Source organism: Artibeus jamaicensis, unplaced genomic scaffold (genome assembly GCF_021234435.1).
Source record: "Artibeus jamaicensis isolate MK-2021 breed Jamaican fruit bat unplaced genomic scaffold, CSHL_Jam_final contig_233, whole genome shotgun sequence".
NCBI lineage: Eukaryota > Metazoa > Chordata > Mammalia > Chiroptera > Phyllostomidae > Artibeus > Artibeus jamaicensis.
In genome coordinates this window covers 34142757-34168737 of record NW_026521486.1, presented here as the reverse complement: position 1 = coordinate 34168737, position 25981 = coordinate 34142757, and the positions used below count along the sequence as shown (strand labels likewise).

Below are 25981 nucleotides of genomic sequence, written 5' to 3'. Positions count from 1 at the left end.
TGTGAAGGAAAGGAAACTATTCTGGTTAGAGAGAAAAGTACAGAGAAATGAATTAGCCTCAGAGATTTGGGGACTTCGTGGCATGATCATTGGACAAATGAAAAACCTGTGGGTCTGGTCCCTGTAAAAAAAACAGCATTAGCCCTGGCTGGTGTGGCTCAGTGGATTGAGCGTCAACCTGTGAACCAAAGGGTCACTAGTCCGATTCCCAGTTTAGGGCACATGCCTGGGTTGCAGGCCAGGTCCCCAGTGAAGGGCGTGCTCGAGAGGTAACCACACATTGATGTTTCTCTTCCTTTCTTTCACCTTCCCTTCCCATCTGCCTAAAAATAAAAAGTAAATAAAATCTTTAAAAAACAACCCCAAAACCTAGCATTAACATTCAACAGCTTTCAACTTCCCACCAATTTACTTCAGCGATCCATTTCCACGGTCATACCCTGGACCTTGTTCTTATTTCTTTACTTGTTCATCAGGTATTTATTGAATGCCTACCTATGTGTGCTAGGCACTGTTCTGGTCCTCAGGGGGCAGTGGGGAAAGGAGAAATGAGATTCCTGCTCTTGCAATGTACAAACAAGTCAGGAAATGCCAACAACAAACAAGAAAAACTGAGAAACAGCAGATAGTCATACGAGCCTGCACAGAATTAAACAGGATTATGTGATCAGGAGTTACTTAGATTGGGTGGTTAAAGGGGACCTGTATGATGAGTTATTGTGTGAGCTGAGACCCGAATGACCAGAAGGAATAAGCAATATGATGAGTTGGTAAAAATATTGTAGTCTGAGTGTATAATTACTGTGAAGGTCAGAAAAGAAGACCAGGAAGAAGGCCAGTGGACAGATGTACGGTGGGCAAATAGGGAAGTGGTTATGGGACGATGTCAGGAAGGGAAGCAGTGGCCAAGTGAAGGGGAATCCAGGCCGGGGTAGCAAGTTATGATTGTATTGTAAATGCAGTGGGAAGCCATCAGAGTGGGATGATCTGATTGATGGCTTTGAAAGGTTATTCTGGCTACTCTGCCACAAATGAGTTGTGAGGGGCCAGGGCAGAAGCACGGTATCCAGTTAAATAGTACTTGCGAGGCATAGTGGCCAAGGTGATTCGGACAAAGGTGGTAGGAAGAAGCAGAAAGGTGGATGTTTGGGATACATTTTGGTGGTGAAGTAAACAATCCTTCTGAGTTTTTATTTGGGTAAACAACACAGATGGTGGTTTACTTTACTGAGATGGATAGGAACAGGCAGAATTGGTTGTGACAGTGCAACAAGAGTTTCGTTGTGGTCAGGGTAAGTTTGGGATACACAGATGGAAATGTCAGGTAAGAACATGTGAGCCTGGAGTTCTGAGGGAAGTCAAGCACTGCTACCTTGTCCCTGTGCAAATTCTGCACATGTCGAGTTAAGCAGTACAGGATGTGTGTGGCCTAAAGAATGTCATGAGCATAGATTTGGGAACCGCAGGTCTGTAGATAGTATTAAAGCTACAGGAATGAATGAGATTTCAGCACACTTCAGATGATGATTTTTAACAGTTGCTCAAAATGAAGCAATGATACAGAATTTTCAAATTTCATCTTTAATTCCTTATCAAGAGCCAGTTCAAACAATTCTTTTGATGGACAGTAAAATTCGAGGCATGCTCTCAAATTTGTAAATTATTCATTGTTATGTTTTCACGTGTACAATACCCTGATTACCTATGTCATTCGTGATTGTTTACATCAGTCACCTACTATCTCTTCAAATACTTTCATGATTTTTGTTGCTTTTCATTATTATCATTTTTTTACATTTAAGTCTTTTTCCATCTGGAATATGTTTTAGTACAAAGTGGGAAGAATCTAAATTTATTTTATTTCAAATTTTAGCCAGCTATCCCCAAACACTTAACATATAAACAAACCTAGGCTTATTGATCTAAAGTGTCATATACTAGGTTCCCAGCGGATCCTAGGACCTGTTTCTGGAATCTCCGTTCTGTTTCTAGTGATCTTACGATGACCCAGGTCATGCTTTTATATCAAATTCAAACTGCATATAGATTAAAAAAATTCCATGTTACAAATCTGTGCATTTATCAAGTTGCAGTGAAAAATGCTTTGCTAGTGTTCCATGAAGTTCTTCCATACCATAAGCCAATTCCTGTGTCACTGAAAAGTTACACTTTAGTTAACTTCTCTGCTTCATATTCTGTCAACATTTCCAGGCAAATGTTTTTAGAAAATGTAATTTTTTATAGATTAATTATAAACCTATTTTATTTTTATTTGATAAAATAAAGAAGATTATAAAACACTGTCAGAGTTTATGTAAAAGGAAATATATGGAAAATAGCCAATTCTATAAAACAATTATGGAAAGAGGACTTTTCACTACCAAATGTAAAACATGATAATATGAAGGAAAAACTATTTTTTCATCTCCATTACTACAAACACAAGGAGTTTTATAATGTAAAAAACTATGACTTATTATATTGTCAACAAATGTGGTCTGGAGTTTAAGTTTGGTCACGAATAAGTTCTGATGATCCAGCTGTTAGAACAGGAAGAGGTCCTAGAGTCGTTTTCAAGATTCATGAGCTGCACCAATGTGTAAATTGACACATTGCCTCCTTCAAAAAGCCAGTTGAACTAAAGAGTAACATAAAATAGAAAATTTTTAATCAGTGTGTTAAATATAAGATTATGCTATTATGTGAAGGTGTAGAAGAAGCTGATAAATTCCTGTTGTTACATGCTGAAGAACGGTGGTTATCAGGGGAAAGTTCTGTTAAGAGATTATAAATTCTCAGTTTTCTGCAAGGCATGAAACCAGTTGGGTCTAACTTCTAAAGAATTTTCTACTCTTTGAAGATGTTAATCATAATCCCTGTAAGAGAAATGCAACTGGCTTTTTAATGGTAGATAATATCAAAGGCCACCTGGATGTCATAAGCACCTTAAATTTACATGTCCACAATCAAAGTCACTACTTTTTTCCCACACCTCACCTTCATACTTTTCTTGATAATTATACCACCTCTACCTTGTAACCTAAACCAGAAATACAAAAATCAGGCTTTGCCTCTCCCTTGCCTTCTATATCTGATTGCCATGCAAGTTGTGTTGATTTTACTTGCTTATCTCACATATGCTCCTTCTATTGGTCTTGATTGCTTTTATCTTGAGTGGAGCGCTTATCTTACCTTGAACTTCTTTCTCTTCATTAAGCAATCTCTTCATCATCTGTCCACCAGAGTATCTTTACCAATGCAAAGTTCCTCATGTTATTTTTCTATCAAAAGCCTCTCTTTTGTGGGCTTTCCTTTACCCATAGGAGAGACTGTAGTCTTCAGAGTGGCATCCAAAGCTCTTCCATAATGTGGCCCCTGTTGTCTGTAGCTTCAGGTCTTTACACCCTCCTAGCATACCTCACTCCAACCACACCTGACTGCCTGGGGTGCTCGGAGCCCTCTGTTTGGCTTCGGGTCTTGCTGCCTTCACTTCCCCTTGGAATGTCCTCCCACCATTTTTTGGACAACCTAATTATCTTTCAAGATTTAGTTCAAAATTCATCGCCTTTAGCGGTGGCATTTTCTATCATCATCCGCCCACAGAATAGTCATATTCTCCCGTTGTATTCCTGCTGTGGACCCCCTTTTTACTACAGCACCCACAAAACTGTTTTACTTATTTGTTTGTCTGCTTCCCTAACAGACTGGAAGCTCTTTAAGTCAGGGACCTTACATATATTTTTTTCTGTTTTCCTTAGCTTCTAGCAATGCCTGCCTAACTTAGGCACTCTGTAAAAATTCTCTGAGTGAAGGAGTTAATAAGTGAGAAATCTCAGGGGCATGATGGAATGGGTTGTCAGAGCATGCAATAGTGTTAAAACTGGTCAAGAGGAAGACCCAGGGCAATACAGTGATAAGAGGAAGGAAAATAGAAATTTATTAAGGGGACGTGGCTTTGTGTGGTGATTGAGAATGGAGGCATGGTGTGAGCAACTGGCTTTAAACTTCTGATTAGAATTCTGGTATAAGGTTATTCCATTGCTATAGAAGTTCAGGTGGCAGCTGAGATCAAATGAAGTTAGCTAGATATCATCTAGTTTGCAAATATTAGCACATATGCCAAATTTTTACAACGGAGCTTCATTTATCTAGCGCTTTACAGTATGCAAAATTTTCTGCTTTATTATTTGACCCTTGGAACAGTTAACTCCCTAAGCTTCCATTTCCTTTTTGATAAAATGAAGATAATAGCTCTTAGGATTGTTTGCAAGGTATATTATATGTCTGGCACACAGCTGAGTCCTAAATATGTTGTTAGATTAGAAATGTATGACCTCTGTTTGTTAAATGACTTGATCAAGGTCACAAAGATAACTTGGTGGCAGATTTAGGTATAAATTCTAATCATCTTGTCCTCCACCTGTAGTATTTTTATTACACTCCAATATAATGAGATCTCTTAATGAGATATCTTGTATTTACTTGGCACACAGCACCCTGAGTTTGCTCGAGAGGTTTACTCAAAAGTAGGCTTTGTAATTACTCTATCAGAGAGCTGATCGCCCAAATCAAGCAAAATCTATAACATGTCAAAAAACAAAATGGAAATATAAACAATGTTTTTATAGTTTGCATTGCTTCCTAGTGTCTCTGTTTTACACTTGACGGTTTTCAGCAGAGAATCTGAGCAGGCTGTCTCCTGACTTCCTGAAGTTCTGTGAAGATGTGCTCTCATTTCAACTGACTTTTCAAATGTGGTTTTTAAGCCCAGTATTATGCCAGAGCAAGTATCAGTTTGGGGCCTTAGAATTAAGGTAACAGGCACCAGCTGTGGGGCGGGAACAGCAGGAGAAGGACTTTGAGCCGAATACTGACAGCTACACACATCTGTCCTTGTGTTTTCTGTAGGATTCTGTCCAGGAAGAATCTGAAGACACAAAGCGTAAACTGGAGATGAAATTACTAAGTGAAATAGTTTCAGCAGGTAGTCTTCTAAGTTACATTTTTAGAATTTAACTTTATTGGGATTTGCTGCTTACAAAAGAAATGCAAGGTTGTTGTAAAAAAGTTCCAATGTTGCAGAAATATATTTAAAGTGAAAATCCTTCATATTTCTTTTATTTGTGCTTGATCCCTCTCCTGTTTCTCTCTTGATTTTTAATAAAACCATGGGATCATATCATACAAATATTTTTGTTGAAAATTACTTTTTTCAACCTAACAGTATTTGTTATGCTACATACATTCTACATACACACATAGAACATAATACACATACTACTTAAATGAATAAGATTCAACATAACTCTAAGTCAGGACCCATTGGCAACTCTATCTTTTTAGTAGCTCTATAATTCCATCCAATAATGGAGCATTATTTAAATCTTTATTGATAGGCAGTAAGGTTATTTTAAATTTTTTATCATTACAAACAGTGTTGTAGCAAACCTTGACAAGCACACATATACAATCAGAAATTTCTCAGTCTAATTCTGACAAATAGCAATTAGATATCATTTAAAATGTCAAAATGATAGTGATGTATAATTTTCAATCTTTTGAGATTAATTGCAAAGTTTGAGGTTAATGTACATCTTTTCCATTAACTTTATCATTATGCTGCTTTCCCAGTAGCTTCTAATTAATCTATTTTCTATATATTTCTAAGCATACATTTTCATAACAGGCTTCCTGTCTACTTTAATTTTTCCAACACACTTTTATTTCTGCAGTCAACTGGGTTTGTATGTAATTTTCTATAACCTTTATGAGGTAATTTTCCTGTTGAAAATATGACCCCACAGTGAATTCATAACCTTTGTTAATAATACCAAGGTTTTCTACATGAAGATCCCCAATTAACATATATCATAGATGTCTAAATTTGGACATAGTCTGCTTTCTTACTTCTTTTCAGGTAAATGGATTAGTAATTAGGTTCTTTAGAAAATTAATTAAAGCCTGCATTATATTAAATGTACACAAGTAAAAAGGGGGAAAGCACTGAACTGGAATTTCCTTTGGCTGTATCCATTAATGTTCAGCACCTGATCTCCCTGGGTTAAATTCAGTGTCATCTCCGTGGACTTCCTTGTGTGGGTGAGGATCATTGTAATGCTCAGTAATAAGGTCACCATTCCTGAGTTTTTACTCTGTCTGGCACCAGTTGTAAGCTCTTTACATGCATGAACTCACAATTCCCCCTAATTCTGTTAGATACTACTATCATATCCACTTTGTAGAGGAAGGAGCTGAGATGTTAATTAGCATATACTGCATAAGGGTGGAATCTGCCCCCTTTCTTACTCATTGCACTGTATTAAAAGAATTTTAGTGGAATATAGGAATAGTCCCAGTGATATACGTGACTTCTGATAGTGCATTGGAAATTATGGAACCATATAGAATTTCCCCATAAAATATCTTTTCCCCAAAAGATAACCCAATCCAGCTTCTTCACTGTCAAGCTTCTGTCCCTGTTTTTCTATGAGCTGGGGCTCTTTTTGTTGAGAAAAGATATTAGCTTTTATTTTATATATGGACCAAAATTTATTTTTTTACCATTTCATTTTTTTGTTTCAGCTATTTAGCTCCATGAGGTTGAATTTTAAGAAATTAATTTTGCAGTTATCAAATTTTGTGTGAAGCCATTTTTGACCTTTTGGAATAAAGGGTAGCAGAATATAGTGCCCCCAAATATGCCATGTTGGCGTAGGGATTATTTTGAGCTGAAAGCAGTGGAAAAGATACAGATGCAAGAAAAGCTCCCTATCCTTCCATTTGCTTACAAGCAGGATGTAAATATTCAGAGTAAATATGCCTCCTCTCCTCACTACTGGGAAGGACGAGGCTTAATAATTATCAGAGACAACTGTAGATCCCATTAGCCTGGAGGGGGGACCAGAGGAATTGACCTAACAAACCAGGAGCTGGCCTTTGTCTCTACCCTCAGAAACCTCAGACTGCTTTTCTTTGCCTGTCATTTTACTGCAAATTTGCAAGTCGCCATGGAAGCTGGAGTTCTAAGCCTCCTCTTCAAATTACTTACTTTTCCCTGGGGATATTTCATGTATGCGTGAGACATGCATGTTAATAAAATTCTGTTTTTCTCTTATTAATATGTCTTTTACTACAGAGGTCTCAGGCAAGAAATCACAAGAGGGAAAATTATTGTCCCTCTCCTGCAATAAGATATATTTTTTAAGTTTTTCTTTTAATAACACGTGTTTCTTCTATACAAATTCCGTAGCCTTCCCTGTACCCTGTTACACGTGCCTGTTCCCACTCCAGCGGTTGATCAGCTTTGTGAATAGTGTTGAATTAATTACTTTTTGGAAAAGTTTTAGTAGCTAAGTAAAAACTTCCTTTACCATCACTAGATATTTTTCATTTCCCTCCCCCCCCAAAATACAAAAATGTTATGATCTGTTTAGAAACTCAACTAATCTGATTAATTTTAGCACAGTTGCTGCTGCTAGAGAATGCTCCTGAAAGGACATATTTCTTTGAAGAAAATGAGGTTGATATATTCCAGTTCACGTCTCTGGGTGGAGTGTATCACTTGGATATTTTGGAGCTTCCCCCACAGTGTAAGCCAGTGAAGGGCTGGATGATCATGGAAGTAGGTTGATTTTTTAAATTTGTGAGTAAAATAATTTCTCACTCTTTTCCTTTATCTCAAATGCACTAACACCCAATGAACTTTAACTCTATTAAGCAAGCACAAAAGGAAAAAATATAATTTTAAACCATCTTGAATTTATAAAATTTGAATCAGTACAAAAGGGATGGAATAAAAAATAATATGGATTTTAAAACTAGAATCATGCACGTTAACTTAATTGGGAACCTATAGCACTGTGTTTGCATTGGGTCAGTTGCATTGGGTCACTTAATAATGATAGTCTGTTTCAGAGGCTGGAAAACTTTTTCTTTAAAGGGCCAGGTGGTAAATATTTTCATCTTTGCTGCCGTACAGCTCTGTTGCAACTTCTCTGCTCTGCCATTGCGATGCTGAAACAGCCATATGTTAATGAATGGGCATGGGCGTGTTCTAGTTAAACGTTATATACAAAACAAGGGTGGTGGGCTGTGTTTTCCAGGGACCGTAATTTGTGGGCTCTGGTCTAGATGAGCGGTTCCCTACATATGGTCCCTTGACCAGAAACATCAGTACCGTCTGGCATCGTCTAGGACTTCACTAGAAGTGCAAATGCACGGGTCCCACCTCAGTCGTGCTGAATCAGAAATTCTGGAGGTGTGAGACTCAGCAGCCTGTGTTTTAGCAAAACACACCTAAAGAACCACTGGTCTGGATCCTTGATGTACAAAATGTGGTCTATCAGTCAGAAGCATCTAAATGCCTCATTTGGGGCTTCACTCTGATCTCCTGAACCTGCATTCAGCACGACCCTTGGGGGATTCATATGCACACTGAGGCTTGAGAAGCACGGATCCAGGTGTTGCCAGTGCTCCTGATGCTCGGACCACATTTGGTGTAGTGAGGACGCTGATAATAGCAGCTGTTAGATCATCCATCACGGAGTTTCTCACTCCTGTTTTAACAAGTAGTAAGATTTGCACTAGTACTGACTTGGTTTCACTTGACCTCACGGCTGCCCTTCTCTTCTCTCTTCTTTCTCCTCGAGCACGTCAGGTACGTAGATTGCCAGGCACGTCTTGACTATATTTTAGGACATCGGCGCATTCTTGTATTAGAGCAGTATTCTCAACTTTTATTTTTCTCTCATTATCACCTCTCTAAGGAGCTCTTGTAAATATTTTTTTTCTAGCCAATGCCAACCTCACCCCCACTATGGAATTTTAATGCCAAGGGGGACTGTATCTGTGTGCACGTTGTGTACATTTTTGCTTTATACATAAAAGAGTAAGATTTCTCCATACTCTCCCAAACTGATCTTTACCCTATTGGGGATGATATTGTCATTCCTTTCCCCCTTTCCCCTCAAACAAGAATGCATTTATTGGAGCAAACCTGGGGGAGATAATTTGATCTGTTGCCACTTTGAAAAATCTGTTTTGATCAGCCTGCCCTGCCTTGGGGATACTTGAAGGATAGTGGGGAGTCCAAGGAAGTTATTCCTGTGGTGAAGGTAGGCCTTCAAAACTTTGTTTACAGGAAGGTCTTGGCCTGATCCGGGTTTTCAAGGCTTCATCCAAAGGTCTTTGTCGGGATGTGCTAGACGACCACTCTGCTCTCCATCTGAGCCCAGAGTCCCCTCCCTCACACTCGTTTTTTCTCCCCTGCAACAAAGGGGCCTTCCCCCTTGTTTTCAAGTATCTTTTCAATAATTTTCCTTCTCCTCTAGAATTTGTCCCTCATCCAGTTTTTTTCCTCTGTTTTGTAACATTTTTAACTTTTCCTAGATCTTTTTCTACATTTAGGTATGTGTTGCCTTTAGAGAATGGACAGATCTCCCTTATCCCAGAGAAGTTGTTGCTTGGTTTAATTTATTTTATTTTTTTCACCAGCTTTACTGAGATATAATTGCCATGTAAGTCTAAGGTGTACAGTGTGATGATTTTTACTTTCATCCATTCACTTCTATGCTTATTACACTGCTTATGCTTGTTTTTCTCTTCACCTGCACACCATGACCATGGCATTGGGACGTGGGATCTGGGGTCCCAGAGCTGTTTTTGAGTTCTGATGCCTTTGGGAGGTAATTTTGTAATCATTGGCAAATTGCCTTGCTTTTTGTTAGTCCAAGTTACCTTCTTCGGTTTTTAAAAAATACATTTTTAAATTTACAGTTTACATTCAATAATATTTTTGTTTTAGCTCCAGGTGTACAGTATAGTGATTAGGCAGTCACATACATTAGGTGATCCCCCTGTTATTTTCAGTACCCAACTGGTACCATACATAGTTATTACAGTATGTAATGACTTTACATCTCCATGACTATTTGTAACTGCTAATTTGTGCTTCTCAGTCTTTTCACCTTTTTCACCCAATTCCCAGTTACCTTCTTTGTTAACCATAAGCCTGTAGAACTGCTTGGGGAAGTATAATACTGAGTAAGTCCCAGCCTAGAACTTGGCCCATAAAAGGGTTCTTTAATTACATTCAAATGTAGTGATTTTTTCCCTTCTCAATCATTATCTTTTAATTTTGTTGTGATATTTTGTTAGTTTGTCTATAATGAAATGGCAGTGAACTTTAGTGTGGGGGGCAGGAGCTGAATGGAAGGGGGATAGGGCATGGAAATGGGGGATATCTCCAATAGTGTCAACAAAAATAATAACCATACTATTCAGCATATATTTACATCTTTAACTGTTACTGGCCAGCTTCTAACTTGGGATTGTTATGGCTATTTCTAAAAGATACTCAAAGAAGGATTACAGAAATATGTATATCCTCCAGCAACTACAGAAGACTTGGAAACAGAAAGTGCTTTCCCACCTATAGACGTCTGTCTTGAGGTTCATAAGAACGTGATCTTTTTTGAGAATCCTATGATTGCAAGATGGGATGCTGAAGGTACAGCAACACCTTTATCCAGCTTTGATTATTATGTAATGAAAACAGTATACTAATATAAATCCTTAAATCAATACAGGAAATGCAGTAAGTATTTATATCCTTATGTATTTCTGTACCAGGTCTAGGGTCTATGTTCTACTTTGCTCTCTGTGGAAATAAATAGGGTTTGGAGTTTAAAAATTTATTGAACTTCATGACTCAGTGTTTATACTTGTCATAATCTCTGAAGAATTACAATTCAGATTGGGGGTAAAATTAGATTATTTTAATGTTAATGACTTATCAATTATAAATTTATTAAGTATATTATATTGATTATGCTATTACAGTTGTCCCATTTCCCCCCCTTCCCCTCTGCCCTGCACACTCCTCCCGCCTGCATTTTCCCCCTTTAGTTCATGTGCATGGGTTGTACATAAAAGTTCTTTGGCTTCTAAATTTCATATACTATTCTTAACCTCCCCGTCTATTTCCTACCTACCATTTATGCTACTTATTCTCTGTACCTTTCCCCCCTTTCTCTGCCTCCCACTCCCCCACTAGTAACCCTACTTGTGATCTCCATTTCTGTAATTCTGTTCCTGTTCTAGTTGTTTGCTTAGTTTGTTTTTGTTATTGTGTTTTGTTTTTTTCTTTTTGGTTTGGTTGTTAATAGCTGTTGTCATTTTACCATTCATATTTTTGATATTTTTCTTAGATAAGTCCCTTTAACATTTCATATAATAAGGGCTTAGGGATGATGATCTCCTTTAACTTGACTTTATCTGAGAAGCACTATATCTGCCCTTCCATTCTAAATGATAGCTTTGCTGGATAGAATAACCTTGGATGTAGGTCCTTACCTTTCATGACTTGGAATACTTCTTTCCAGCCCCTTCTTGCCTATAAGGTTTCTTTTGAGAAATCAGCTGATAGTTTCATGGGAACTCCTTTGTAGGTAACTGTCTCTTTTTCTCTTGCTGTTTTCTAAGATTCTCTCCTTCTCTTTAATCTTGGGTAATGTAATTATGATGTGCCTTGGTGTGTTCCTTCTTGGGTCCAACTCCTTTGGGACCCTCTGAGCTTCCTGGACTTCCTGAAAGTGAATTTCCTTTGTCAGATTGGGGAAGTTCTCCTTCATTATTTTTTCAAATAAGTTTTCGATTTCTTGCTTTTCCTCTTCCCCTTCTGGCACCCCTATGATTTGGATGTTGGAATGTTTAAAGATGTCCTGGAGGTTCCTAAGCCTCTCCTCATTTTTTTGAATTCTGTTTCTTCATTCTGTTCCAGTTGAATGTTTCTTTCTTCCTTCTGCTTCAAATCATTGATTTGAGTCCCAGTTTTCTTCCCGTCACTGTTGGTTTCAAGTACATTTTCCTTTATTTCACTTTTCATAGCCTTCATTTTTTCATCTAGTCTGTGACCATATTCAGCCAATTCTGTGAGCATCCTGATTACCAGTGTTTTGAACGATGCATCTGATAGGTTGGTTATCTCTTCATTGTTTAGTTGTATTTTTTTCTGGAGCTCTAATCTGTTCTTTCATTTGGGCCACTTTTTTTTGGTCCTGTATGCCTGTTATGTAGTAAGGGGCAGAGCCTTAGGTGTTCCCCAGGGTGGGCTAACCCATAGCACAGTGTTGTGATGCTGTATGTGGGGAAGGGGTCAGAGAGGGAATGGTGCCACTTGCTCTGCTCTCTGCTGGCTTTCAGTCCCTTCCCCCACTTTTCACAAGCAAAGTGAGCCCTTCTGGTGCTGATTCCTGGGTGGGTGGGTTTGTGTACATTCTTGGACCCCGTGGGTCTCTCCAGTGACCTCTCCTGTGAGGCTGGGAGTTTCTCCTGGCTCCTCAAACCCCCACAGGTGTTTTCAGTCAGAGGTTTGAGGCTTTATTTCCCCAACCTGGGACCCAGCTTGCAAGGTCTGTCTTGCTCCCCAGGTGTTCCTCCCCATTTATCCTCAGGCGAATGTGGGTCTGCCCAGTTCACAAGCTGCCTCCTCCCGGCCCTCCAGAGGCCCAGGGAGTCCTCTCCGCCCAACTGCCTGTCTCCGGCCCTCTACAGGTCTGGGTGAGTGTTCGTTCTTTAACTCCTTGGGTTGTCAGACTTCCACACAGTTCGATTTCCTGACAGTTCTGGTTGTTTTTTGTTTTTAAATTTGTTGCTGTCCTTCTTTTGGTTGTGCAAGGAGGTGCAGTGTGTCTCCCTACACCTCCATCTTGGCCAAAAGTATATAAACTATAAATTTTATTACAACCAAGTATTGAAGTATTGGAGATGGGAAGTGGGCATACGGGGAACCAAAGAAAGAAGAAAACTAGCTACTGTGTGCCTCTTTAAAACTTTTCATTGTTGAAACAGGAAATACTGCATATTCAAATGTTAAATAAGTATCATAAATCAGAGGTACTAATAGAAATACTAAGTAGTGATTCGCTAATCATTGACATATACTACTTTGGCTTGGCCGGCTGAAGTTTGAAAGGTCTTGGTCTTGTGAATTAACATATGCAGTTTGGAGGCTCCTAGATGAAAGCCCTAAGCTTTGTTTTTAATGGGAGTTATTTTACATTCATCTATTTATTTGTGAAAGAATTTACGTATTTGGTGATAGGTTGGAAACAGTTTAGATCACTAAATAACAGAGCTACTATTTAATCTATTTATTTTGTGGGGACAAAGAATTTAGGAACTTCTCTACCAAGAAGGATAAATGTTTTAGGGTTTAAACAATTTTATGATTGCTATAATATTCCATGCTTTTGCTTGTGTACACATAGCTACAAGATAACATGTATATTCTAGAAATAGTTTATGTACTATAAACAGTAGATTTCTAACAATACACTAAACTATACAATATATTCAAAATAAACAATTAGGTAATTTCCTTTTATGTTGCCTTAGTTTTACTTATCTTTTCCTTTAATGATGATGTTTGTAAATATTTGTTATATTAAAAATCATTCACACTAAATTAGAATTAGACAAGATAAATTATTGACATGATTTAGCAAAATATAACTTGTAAAATTTGATTCTAACTGTAGTCATTAGAGAGCGTGGAACTCCAGTATTTTTTAAACCATGAGGGACTTTTTGCCTGGAAGGAACAGAAACTTGGAGAATCTATTTATAGGTGATACTTAATTTTGACCTTCACAAATTAAATCATTAATGTAAAGTTGTTAATGTAACAACAAAAAGGGGAAATAAAAATAACTTCATCAGCATAATTGTATTTGTTATCTTAAAGAGTCAAACATAGTCAGTAGAACTGTAAGTGTGAGAAGAGGAGAAAGCCAAGTGGAAATGGAGAGGGCATTCTGGGAGAGTGACAGTTGTTTCACTTGTTGCACAAATACGCTAAACAATAAAAGTGCAGAGATAAATGAGTTCTGTCCTCTGGGAGTTTTTGCCGTTGAAGGGGAGGCAGGTAGGGAGAACCTCCCAACGTAATGTAGTGAGGTGCTACCGTAGATAGAAGTGCTACAGAGCAGAGCAGTGATTGGTCCGTGGAGAGTTTAGGACGAAACACTGGACAGGTCCTTAGGAGACTTTGCATGGCCTTTGTCTTCCTTTCTTGGGTGTGTGCCTAGGAGTGGAAGTACTCAGTTGAATGATAAATTTATGCTAACTTTTTAGGAAACTGCCAAAATATTTTCCAAAGTAGCTGTAATGTTTTATATGCCTGCTAGCAATGTGAGTTTTCCCACTTCTCTGCATCCTTGCCTGCATTTTTTATTCCGTCTTTTTTATTATAACCAATTGTAGTAGGTATGTCGTGGCATCATGTGGTTTTAATTTGTATTTCCTTAATGACCGATAATGTTGAGCATCTTTTAATGTATTTATTATGCTTTCATGTATTTTCTTTGGTGAAATGTTTATTCAAGTCCTCTACCCATTTTCAAACTGGGTTGTGTTTTTTATTGAATTTATTGGGATTACACTGGTTAATAAAATTATATAGGTTTAAGGTATACAACCCTATAATACACCATTCCTATGGCATAATATGTGCTCCCAACCCCAAGTCATGTTTCCTCTATCGCCATTTATCCCCCCTTTAACTGGCTTGTGCTGTATTATTGAGCCGTAAGAGACACAAAAGACCATATATTATGTGATTGCATTTACATGAAAAGTTCAGAAAACACAAATCTTTAGAGACAAGGAGTATATTAATGGTTGCCTGGGGCTGGAAGGTGGGAATGGGAATTAACTGTAAGTGGGCACAGGGAACTTATCTGGATGATAATCATGTTCTAAAACTGGGTTGTGGTGATAGTCGCACAACTGAGTAAATGTACTAAAATAATTTCATCGTATACTTAGGACAGGTAAGTTTTAAAGCTGTTTTTAAAAAGATGAAAAGAGGTTCTTTAAAATATTAAGGAAGATTACTCTAGGAAAAAAGAACTGCATTTGCAGAGATACACAGGTGTATGAGGTCATTGGGGAAGGGAAAAACGTGTGGCTGAAATCAGGCGTGAGGGACGGAAGGGAAGAAGCCAGAAATGTGGGTCAAAGTTTCATTGAAAGGCCTTATATACTGTGCGGGGAGTTTATACTTAGTCCTCCCCAGGAGACAGGAAGAAACTTCCAGCAAAGTGGACTTTTTGTTGAGATTCTATTCTAAATGTAAAAGATAAATTTATACACAATGCTATTATTCCAGTGGTTTCACTCAAGTTTTTGTATAGGAAAAAAAGGAGACATGTCATTTTCTTCACTTATCCTAAAGGTAAACATTGGAAAACTGATGGCATCAGTAATGTATATTACAAGTCAGAGGAAGGACTTATAACATTCAGCCTGGAGACTTTTGGCCCTGTTGCTTTGATTCAGGATACTCATATTAACATGCCGTACCAGTCATGGGAACTAAGACCACTTGATGTGAATCAAGTACTGTTGACTGTGACTACAGTATTTACTGAGATTGAAATACAAATTAAGGTAAATCGCTGTTACAGCACATCAAATTGTATTTGTATTTGTTATAAGCAAATACGAATTTACCAAGAGGTAAACCTCAGTGAGGACTGTAAGAGTGTGTCAAAGTTATCGATCACTGGTAAATTACATATTGAATGTTTTTTAATAAATATATTTAACATATACCTTGAGCTATAATTTGTAAATGAAATATTCATTGAGTAGATAGAAAATGATATGTAAAAAAAGTGAGGCACAAATTTGTACCCTGAAGTTATCAGGAATAGACCCATTAATGAAGCTACAAGCCTGGTAGTAGTATGACTTTCAGAGAGTTCAACCCATTCCTGAGAGGCTTCGTGATCTTTATCACCAAGCCACTTGAAATCCCCTCTCAGATTTCTCTCTGAAGGAGCCTCTATTGCCTGTCACTCATAAATGACATGACCTAGATTTAGAGACATAAAGTACATTAGTGATTACCTGAGGCTGCAGGTAGGCATGAGGGATCTCATGCGGGCCGGGGCGGGGGCGGAGGGAGACTAAGAAAATGTTCTAAAACTGATTTATGGTGATAGCCACACCATTCAATAAAGTTACAAAAAATCATTATATGATGCACTTGAAATGGATAAATTTATGATATGTAAAATACACCTAGCTAAAATGGTTCTAAGAGAGATGGCCTGAAATCCCTTATGAATGTGGCAGGAAGACTAGATATCATCAAACTTTGCTTTTAAAAGCAGATGAGAGGTGTGAATTCTCTATACCTTCAAAGAGCCAGTTCAAACTTTGTAAACTTTAAAACTGTATGATGATTTTACATTATTATGTTAAATCTTATATGGGTAAAAAATTATCCTTAAAAGATTGTACCATGGCTGCTGTCAAATAGCTATTATTATTCAATAGAAACACATGCAGTTTTCTTAGGTTACAGCTTATAGAATAGGAGACCTGCAAGATCCTTTAGTCCAGTCCCTTGATTGTTCAGATTAAAGCCCAAGAACTGACAAACTGCTTAAGGTAACACGGAGACTTTGTGGGGGAGCTGTCAGAGTGGCTCCAGAATATGTCTGTCTTGCATTCTTTTTGATGTAGAATGAAATAGGATTTTTGAAAAGTGGTATAAAGAACCCCAGAGGCTAGAACACAAATGATAATGAAGTAATGACTTATTAAAAGCTTTTTTTCCTCATTGAAACTAGGGAGACCTCTGCATGTTAGCTTCAATTAAACTAAATAAACAAAAGCATTACTCTATTTTGGAAGGAAAATGGATGACTCTTATTTCTTTCATTATTGCTTTGAAAGAAGCTGGACTGAATATCTTTCCTACTGCTCACTCTCATTTTTATGTTGTTACAAACTATAAGGTAAGAGTCTTTCCAAATTTAATATAATGGACATTTAGGATGCTAGCAAGTTTTAACTTTTATATAAATCTTATGGTCCATTATGGGTTTTCTGTATTCACTTACATAAGATTATATATTTAGAAGGGAAGGAATAAATGGCAAGACCAGAAACTCAGGGTTCTCCCAAGTTTAACAATTTCCCCAAGAAAGTAAGCCTTAGAGTGATCTTCGTGTTGACAAATGGAGCACATCTGGCCCCACAGCTGGCTGGGGTCAGCGCAGAGATAGTCAGGGCAACTTCACATCTTCTACAGCTTCTTGCTTCTTCCAGACTGGATACATGTGAGATTTCTTAAAAGAGTAAGTGACTCAGCAGTTTCTCAACCATGATAAGTCATGTGCCATTAAACACACACAAACAACCAGTAGACAAAACCCACTTCCGCTTGTTTCTGGCAGAGCCTCCCTGTCTACAAACTGCTTTGTGTTATAAGGCTTTAGTTAAATGAGATCCTTCCATGCTAAGCTGTGAGCTCTTTGAGGATGGGGACTGTTTTCTAATCAACTTTGCTCGATTCTTCTAGCATCTAGCATACTCCTAGAATACAGCAGACATTCAATAAATGTTTATGACATGTAAATGAAGACAGTAGTTTCTAATCATGAAAGGTGTTTTGGGCAGACAAGTTCAATACTCAAGAACAAGTTCATAATATACCAGAAAATGAAAATGTAGGCAGACATTCATAAAACATCTGAAAAGAATTATATCAATAAGAATGTGTATATGTGTAGGACAAAATAAAACCACCTTAGTTTTAGTAACTCAAATGACCAGTTACTCTGCATATGCTGAATGTAGTGTACTATTAATCTTTTCGGAATATTCAAGAATTTCTTTTTCTGAACACCTATGTTCTAGGCATTGTTTTATTTGCTTAGGGTACAGTAGTGAATTTTTTTTTAAAAAAAGGTTCTTGTCCTTGTGGAGCTTATATTCTAGTAGAGGGAGGCAAAAATAAGCAACAAACATAAAAAATAAAATGGTCTCACGTCAGAGATGGATAAAGTGCTATGGGAAAAAGAAAATGTAGATCAGAAAACACTAGGCTCAGGGTAGTGCACAGTCTCAAATAGGATATTGGGGGCTCAGTGAGAAGATAAGATTGGAGGTGGGGAATTTCACCAAGTGGTGTCATAGGAAGCAGCTTCCAGGCTGAGTGGCCGGGGATGCTTGAATAGTGGAGGAGCAGCAAGGAGGCCAGGCGCCTTGAGCTGAGAGAGCAAAGGGAGAAGAAAAGACAAGGTCAGAGATAATGTGGTGTACTCGGGGGAGCTCAGGTCACGCAGATCCTTGTAGACCACTCTCGGGACTTGATTCTATTCTGAGAGAATGGAAACACCATTGCTTTGTTTTGAGAGGAATCATGTAACCTGACTTACATTTCAAGTGGATTTTTCTGTGTTGAGAATAGACTGTAGGAGGCCAAGAATGGAAAGGACAGTTGTTGAGAAGGCTCTGTGATCAACTGTTTGTTTGTATATTGTGACAGGTGCCTTTGGTAGAAATGAAAGCTTATCGACAAATGGCTCTGCTAAGTCCTGCTTTTGCATTTGGTTGGAGCAGGTGGAATATGCAGTGTGGTTCTAAAAATGTTGTATTTAAGGTATAGTATGCAAAGACCCGCAACACTACTTTGTCCTTTAAAGGAAAAGGTACTCAAAAGATAAATGAATGTAGACCATGATTTCTATTCTTAATTAAAGGTGAAAAAATTGCACTCAAAATAGTTTTAAAACTTTTTAAAAAATTGTCAAAAATATAAAACTAAACAATGAATAGTTCTACTTTCATTATCTATTATGGTACCAAATGCTCTTGATTTCAGACTAGAATAGTATCTCTTCATAGTGCCTCAAGAACAATAGAAGCCTTTAATGTGAATGTATTTATGATTCACAAACTCCTCTGAGAGAGTGAGGCCTCCAGAATTCTAAAAGCTGACTGACAAATGTTTTAGTGTAAATTAGCCACCATATTTATTTGGTTTCTCCCAGTAGAATGTAAGCTCCTTGAGTTTACAATCAATGCAAGCTATTGATTAACTTGATCAATCATCATTATTGATTAATATTCTTTTTTTCCTTTGTTTTGTTGTTATTGTTATCACATCCCCAGCAACTAGAATAGTATCTGGCACATAATAGCCACTCAATAAATATTTCTTGAGTGAATTAATACATTTTGATAAGTTCTATAAACATCAATATTTAAGGTACTGAGTTGAGCCCTTTATATGATACTATCCTGCCCAAAATAACTAATAGAAGAGGATTTCTCTGATTTTCTTTCTTTAGGTGAGTGAACACCTTACTAATGAAGAGAAACCTATTCCAGACCCTAATTGGGCCCTTTTAATGTTTAATGGTGACAGAGCACAAAGGCTCAAGATTGACGAGTATAGTGAGGTGTTCTCTGAAGCCGTTAAGGAAGACACTGAGTTTCACTCCACTGTCTATCACATGGTTAAAGATTTTGCTTCTGAAGGAGCAATAGAGAAAATCAGGAGCTCCACCTGCCAGTTTATCGATTCTGTGTGCCATATGCTACTCTCGATTAGATTACTCAGCTATTCTTAGTCTCTGTGGATACATTTTATGCAGTATGAAGAATCAAGCAACTTGGAGAAAAATCAGGTATTTCCTCAATAAAATGTAGCAAGTGAATGTATTTCAAATAGGCTGCTAAAATGATCTAATCAGCAATAACACTCAAATTTTGTTTTAAATGTGAGTTTTTTCCCCTATGAGTACCAGCCCACTGAGAGTTAGCTTTCACTGTATGAAGATTTAATGATTCTTTATTTCAATAAATTTTAACAAATAATATATAATATCTTCTCAAAAAGCTCATTAAAAGTACATGGGGAGGTATTCACACACAAAAAAAAGGGAATTTAAAAATCTTATAGTCATTCTGAGAACCTCTAGTTGCAGTCTCTACTCTCCTAGCTAAAAGTTACCAATTTACAAAATTCAGATACGGAAACTTTAAAAATCGAGATACACACGTTAGGATGTTCTACGGTCACACTGGCGGTGGACCATTGTGTCGGAGTTGGGTAAATGGCCACAAGAGGTGTTCTAGAGACATCCAGGAGTCCCCGTCCTGGGTGGGAGCAGCATCCACAGACTTCTGGAAAAATCGGCCTGTGAGGAAGCTTATCAAAGCTGCAAATAGCACAATTAACACCACAGAGAGCCAGAGAGCCCTATTCGCCTTCCCGATGGAAGTCTTGAGATTTGTTGCCCAGGAAGCCATCGTGTCGTAACTATAAGGGAAACAAATTCAGAATTTGGTCGTCACAGCAGTCTGTTATTAGAAATACTCCCTCTGTCAGCCATACCAATCAGGTCAACGACCTGCCATGTATAACCCCAACACCGCTCTGTAGTGAACTACATAATGTAATCTGTTGTTTGGCTTTGGCCGCAACCTGCCTCACTGCCTGATCATTGTTAGAATTAAAGAAATAACGTGTTATGGCGAGAATCTGAAAGTTATATGATTTAGGCATTATGTTGTAACTCCTACCAAGTACCTACACACAAGTATATCATTCTTTCAATCAGGCAGGATGTGTCCCTACAGTCTGAACAAGTATTTATTGAGTAGAATACATGTGTACATATGAACACGTCACTTATTTCTTACCATACCTTAGATTTTTTTTTAGTGAACTGAAATTTAAACTCTCTTTCTTTTAGAAACACCCACCAAAAAACTTTTTACAGCATCATTTAAGTTTTTGAAAATCACTAACTCTGGACTAAACACTGTACTAAGCATTTTACACATACTAATCCATTTAATGGTGACAACAACACAATGGCTTAGGTACTAGTCTCACCCCAGTTGTTTTGTTTTGTTTTTAATATCTTTTTTTAAACATACTTTATTGATTATGCCATTACAGTTCTATTTCCCCCCTTCATTCCCCTCCACCCTGCATACCCCCTCCCCCACCCTTCCTCCCTTTAGTTTATGACCATGTGTCTCAAGTTCTTTAGATTCTATATTTCCCATACTATTCTTGCCCTTCCCCCTATCTATTTTCTACCTACCATCTATGCTACTTATTTTCTGTACCTTCTCCCCCCTTCTCCTCCTCCCACTGCCCTGTTGCCAACCCTCCATGTGATCTTCATTTCTATGGTTCACTCCTGATCTAGCTGTCCTCTTAGTTTGCTTTTGTTTTAGGTGTGGTTCTTAATAACTGAGTTTGCTGTCCTTTCACTGTTCATCTTTTTATCTTCTTTTTCTTAGGTAAGTCCCTTTAATATTTCATATAATAAGGGCTTGGTGATGATGAACTTCCTGAATTTGATCTTATCTGAGAAGCACTTTATCTGTCCTTCCATTCTAAATGAAAGCTTTGCTGGATAGATCAATCTTGGATGTAGGTCTTTGGATTTCATGACTTGGAATACTTCTTTCCAGCCCCTTCTTGCCTGTAAGGTCTCTTTTGAGAAATCCATTGACAGTCACCCCCGTTTTATAGATGAAGAAGCCAGTGCTGAAAGATGGATGAACGGGCCCCGTCTCACAGCCAGTTAGAGAGCTGGAGTTGAGCCGGGGCCATCTGGCCGCAGGGCCAGGTTCCAGCACTGAACGCTCCTGCCTGTTGTAACTCATAGGTTCAGGGATAACCCCTGGAGATCATATGAAGTTCGTTATTCATCTTAAATTTAGGGATAACCCCTGGAGACCATATGAAGTTCGTTATTCATCTTAAATTTAACAACTTGGCAGGCCTTTCAGTAAAGTGATTTAATCAAGAGGAATAAATACTGTTAACCCTGCCTTACCCTTCCCGATTCCACTAAAATGATACAATTTGGCAGACAGACGACTTACATTGAAGAGGCATCCCATTTTGATGGATTATTTCTCTTTTCAGAAAAACTTGGCTTTCTTGTCCTTTCTTCTATTTCTTCTCCAGGTGGTTCTGAGTCATCTTTAGTTCTGTAAATAAGTATTTTTTCAAAATATTCAAAGCTAAAGATAAAATGCTATAAAGCATTGCTAAATTTTACTGCATTAATAAACATACTCACAAATATTTGCTTTGCTTTAGAACGATTTGATAAATATCTATTTATAAATATCAAATCACCAAATTTATATATTTAATCATTTTGTTTTCATTAAGTAGAATTCTACCACATGGGCTTCAATAACCTATCTTAGTTGATTTTACTCTTTGTAGGTTTTTTGATGAATGCTAAATTGGAATAACTTAAGTGTTATTTCTCCTCTTTTTCCAAAAATACTGACTTTAAAATTGCTTGTGAAAATATTCTCAGTGTAAAGCTAGTTAAGATATGCTAGCAGTATTCAGTGATCTGGCAAATAGCAATTGAATTGATGTTATTTGAAATAAAATCATAGTGTCTATAGGAGGATTCCCTTACCTGAACAAAACTTTGTTGCATTACTATGTTTCTGGATGAATTCCTAGTTTGATTTGAGTTTTGTTATCTCCAGCTCATAATGCCCTTGCAATTGCCAAAGGGAACTGTGTCTCAAAGACAGTGCTTTAGTCAAACAAACACAGGGAATGTATGTGGTTTGACCGCAGTTTAGCTTTGAAAGGAAACAAAGCCCAGAAGCCAGGATCAATTGCATTCTTGTAAGATTCTCAAGGCTTCAGTCTTTTGTTTACAAAGACTTCCCAGTAAAAAAAAACAAAAAACCACACAAAAAAACCATAGTAACTAAAAGCAAGTAATAGATTGTTTTATTTTGTAGGGAAACTCTTGATTTTTTCCCCACCCCGGATCACAGAATATCTATGATGGTAACTCCTAAAAGAGTTTTCAGTGCATGCAGCAGGATTATTTAAACACACACAAGAAACACAAGAAACTTTCAGGGGTGTCCAACCTTTTGGTGTCTCTGGGCCACACTGGAAGAAGAGTTGTCTGGGGCTACACATTAAATACGCAAGCATTAATGAAAACTGGTGAGCGAAAGAAAATGGTTTTAAGTAACTTCACGATTTTGTGTTGGGCCACATTCATAGCCATCCTGAGCTCATGCGGCCCGTGGGCAGCAGATTGGACACCCCGGAGGTACTGTGTCTTTACTGTGTCTTGTACTCATCTTTGTACACCTTAGCTTGAGTGCAGTGTCTCTTACATAGCAGGTACTCAGTGAACATGTGTAACATGAACGTAAAATAATTTCACTAAGCTCTCTACAGATGAGAAACTGAGACCAAGTAAGTTTAAAGCGATTTGTCCAATGTTACCCAACGACTTAGAGGCATTCGTTCATGTCTCTGCTTCCTGCCCTCGCCCTTGTGCTTTAGGAGTATGTTTTAGTTAACTTGCTAGCTATAGAGATAGTAATGTAGAGTTTTATGTTTTCCCTGCTCTTTATGTAAAGGAAAAATATATGTAATGCACATATATTACATATGTGCCTACATTTTATATACTATATATATATATTTCATGTATTTTTTTAAATGAACATTTTACTTCTGTGGCTCTTTATTCACCTTCCCCCCTGCTCGCCAGATACCTAGACAGGAAAAAAATTATCTTCACAAATCTGGCAAATTTCAGGGTTTTTTCTCACTTAAGATCCCAACCCTCACAGTTCTGAGCACTGCAAGAGTGAATGTGTTCACAAATAGCATTTACATAGTGCCTTATGGTTTGTACGTCTTAAACAATGGCCTGTCCTTTTGATGATGCAGCATTGATCTCATTTCCATAGAATTACAATGACCCCCTCTGTTCATGCCCCAGCTCACATCAGGTTAGCAAACACACCAAGCTTCACCTACTTTAGCTCACATTTTTCTTCTTCACCATCTGCCCAGGAATAGGTGCTGATAAATCGATGTAATGAGGGACGGTGTTCACTCTGCTTTGACCCCAAAATACGCCTACATAAAGATGATTATATCCACTTGTCAAATCACATACATCCATAGCCATTATTAATTTATTTCCCACTGCCTAAATCAATATGACAATTATATGTTCTAATTATTTTCCTTGGCACTCATACAACACTTCTAATAAAACAATTTCATGGTGTGCCAATTTTTATAACTGTTCTGCTTATACCAAATTCACACATTTACTTTAGCACAGTTCAAAATAGCAAAGTGCCCAAAGAGCAACAGTGTAATCACACTTACCAACTGCTTGACCTCCTACTGAATCGGTCATTGTTTTCCAGCCCAGCCACCTTTAATGTTCCCGTGTTAAAGAAATGACAAAATTTGAATTTAGTGAAATAAGCTTATATTTTTGTTACATGAAAATTAATTTGCTTTTGACAGAACATTTAGGGCACGGCTTACCATTGCTGCATTTCCAATATTCCTGGGTAAAGAAGCGATTGTCACTCTTCGAAGAGAAGATGGCTGTTTAAAAGGGGAAAATAGACATTTAGAAAACTCCTAGTATTTTATCCTTGAATGCAACACTGATGAATATCCTTGTACATACACATCCATGCACTTGAGTACTACTGAGGAAAACAGTAGACATTTTTAAAAGGATTTTGTTATGACCAAATTGCCTTCTAGAAATAGCCATTGACATTGCACCATCCCAACTGGGGTGAGTATGATTTTTGCCAAATAAGGAGTATAAGCTTTCTTGTTTAGGTTGTCTTGTAGTAACACCCAATACTTTCTCTATGTTAAATAACCATATATCTCTATCTATGTGCTCTGAGAACCACCTGCTTATGATCTATGGCCATACACCATCATCCTTATCATCTATGCCCATACACCATGATGCCTAAGTTAATTTCATAGGTTAGTTGAGCATCAAGAATATCAAACTGTGGTCCATGAAACCTGGGTTCAGATCATGTCTCTACCACTACATATATCGTAATTAATCACTTCTGTGCATCTATCTTTCTTCATGAGTGAACAAGAGATTTAGATGGAATGATGTTGGAGTCACTTGCTTAAAAATGCTATTACAAAATTCTGAGCAAACTTGATTTTCAAACTCCTTTCAGCTAGGCATACAGCCTCTAGAAATTAAAAAAAAAAGCAACCCTGTTATTTCCAGTTTTATCTGCAAGTAAAGTAAAAAGAGAAATGTTATCTGGGACCTCTGGGAAGTTATCTTTAAAGGGCAAGGGAATGCCTGGCTTGAAAATACCTGTCTCCGTCCATAGATGGAGAGCAGGATGACAGTGCGTGTGTGTGTGTGTGTGTGTGTGTGTGTGTGCATGTGTGGAGGGTGCAGCGTGTAGAAGGTGGTCGTGGGGAGAGGGAAGGGGTTGAGCAAAAAGGGAAAGAGACTCCTGGACATGGGCAACAATGTGGTGGTTGCTGGGGGGAGGGGAGTAAAAGGGGACTAAAAGGTAATATAAAAAATACAATAAAGATTAAATTTTAAAAAATACTGTCTTTGCTTTTTTGTTTTTCTTGGAATGTGAGTCAGGGAAATGACCAGGACTATGTGCCTGGAATGGAAGCAGCTAGAGAGGAGGAGACTGGGCCCAGTGGGATTTGTGAAGCTGCTCTACCAGTTGTGTATTTCCAGCTCCCATTTTAGTGAGAGGGACTGTTGTTTACAGGTTCTTCTCACTGCCAGGCAAACTTAATTGGTATGTCAACATAGCAGGAAATATAAAAGCATACATAGAAACAAATATACAAATAGCATATGCATGCATACATATGCATACATATATGTGGATGAAAGTTATTATTTTATGACTTACATTTAAAGCTATATTGCTTCAAATATTTTGAACTATCTCCCATATAATTTATTGACATTTTAAAAGTGAATCAGTGAGTGAATTATTAATTACCTTGGAGTTTAGAGAAGCTGAGCGTTTTTTAACTTGGCAGTCATCTGAGGAGAAAACATTTGCACATTTTAGAAATTACATTTGGGGGGGGTGGGCTGAAGACAGAGAACTGTACTTGAATGACAAATAAATAAAACAAACAAAAAAGAAATTACATTTGTAATTTCTGTTAATGCAGTGATTTTAACTCTTTACAAAGAAAATATTTATTAAGACCCTGAAGTTATAAATTTCCAGTTATCATTTATTTGGTGATTCATAACAATTGCCATCTTAATGAGTGGAAATAGTCCTCTGTGTTACTGCCTATGACAAGGACGCTGAC

At 37.7% G+C, this 25981-nt stretch overlaps 2 protein-coding genes across 3 annotated transcripts in view; one reads left to right on the top strand and one right to left on the bottom strand.

Annotated features, from left to right (window-relative positions):
• DNAI7 (dynein axonemal intermediate chain 7) overlaps window positions 1-19603 on the top strand; it is a 59577-nt gene extending 39974 nt beyond the window's left edge. For both annotated transcript variants that reach the window (XM_053661986.1, XM_053661985.1), the window contains 7 exons: window positions 4909-4984; window positions 7461-7621; window positions 10351-10507; window positions 15236-15450; window positions 16641-16808; window positions 18344-18457; window positions 19149-19603. In XM_053661986.1, coding sequence (XP_053517961.1) covers window positions 4909-4984; window positions 7461-7621; window positions 10351-10507; window positions 15236-15450; window positions 16641-16808; window positions 18344-18457; window positions 19149-19430 — 1173 coding nt within the window. In that variant the 3' untranslated portion in view covers window positions 19431-19603. The remainder of the gene's footprint in view (window positions 1-4908; window positions 4985-7460; window positions 7622-10350; window positions 10508-15235; window positions 15451-16640; window positions 16809-18343; window positions 18458-19148) is intronic.
• Window positions 19541-25981, bottom strand: part of IRAG2 (inositol 1,4,5-triphosphate receptor associated 2) — a 74361-nt gene continuing 67920 nt past the window's right edge. The window contains exons 34-39 of the mRNA XM_037144825.2: window positions 25657-25700; window positions 24173-24235; window positions 24008-24057; window positions 23648-23749; window positions 21709-21816; window positions 19541-20122 (exon numbers count right to left, since the gene is read on the bottom strand). Coding sequence (XP_037000720.2) covers window positions 19879-20122; window positions 21709-21816; window positions 23648-23749; window positions 24008-24057; window positions 24173-24235; window positions 25657-25700 — 611 coding nt within the window. The 3' untranslated portion in view covers window positions 19541-19878. The remainder of the gene's footprint in view (window positions 20123-21708; window positions 21817-23647; window positions 23750-24007; window positions 24058-24172; window positions 24236-25656; window positions 25701-25981) is intronic.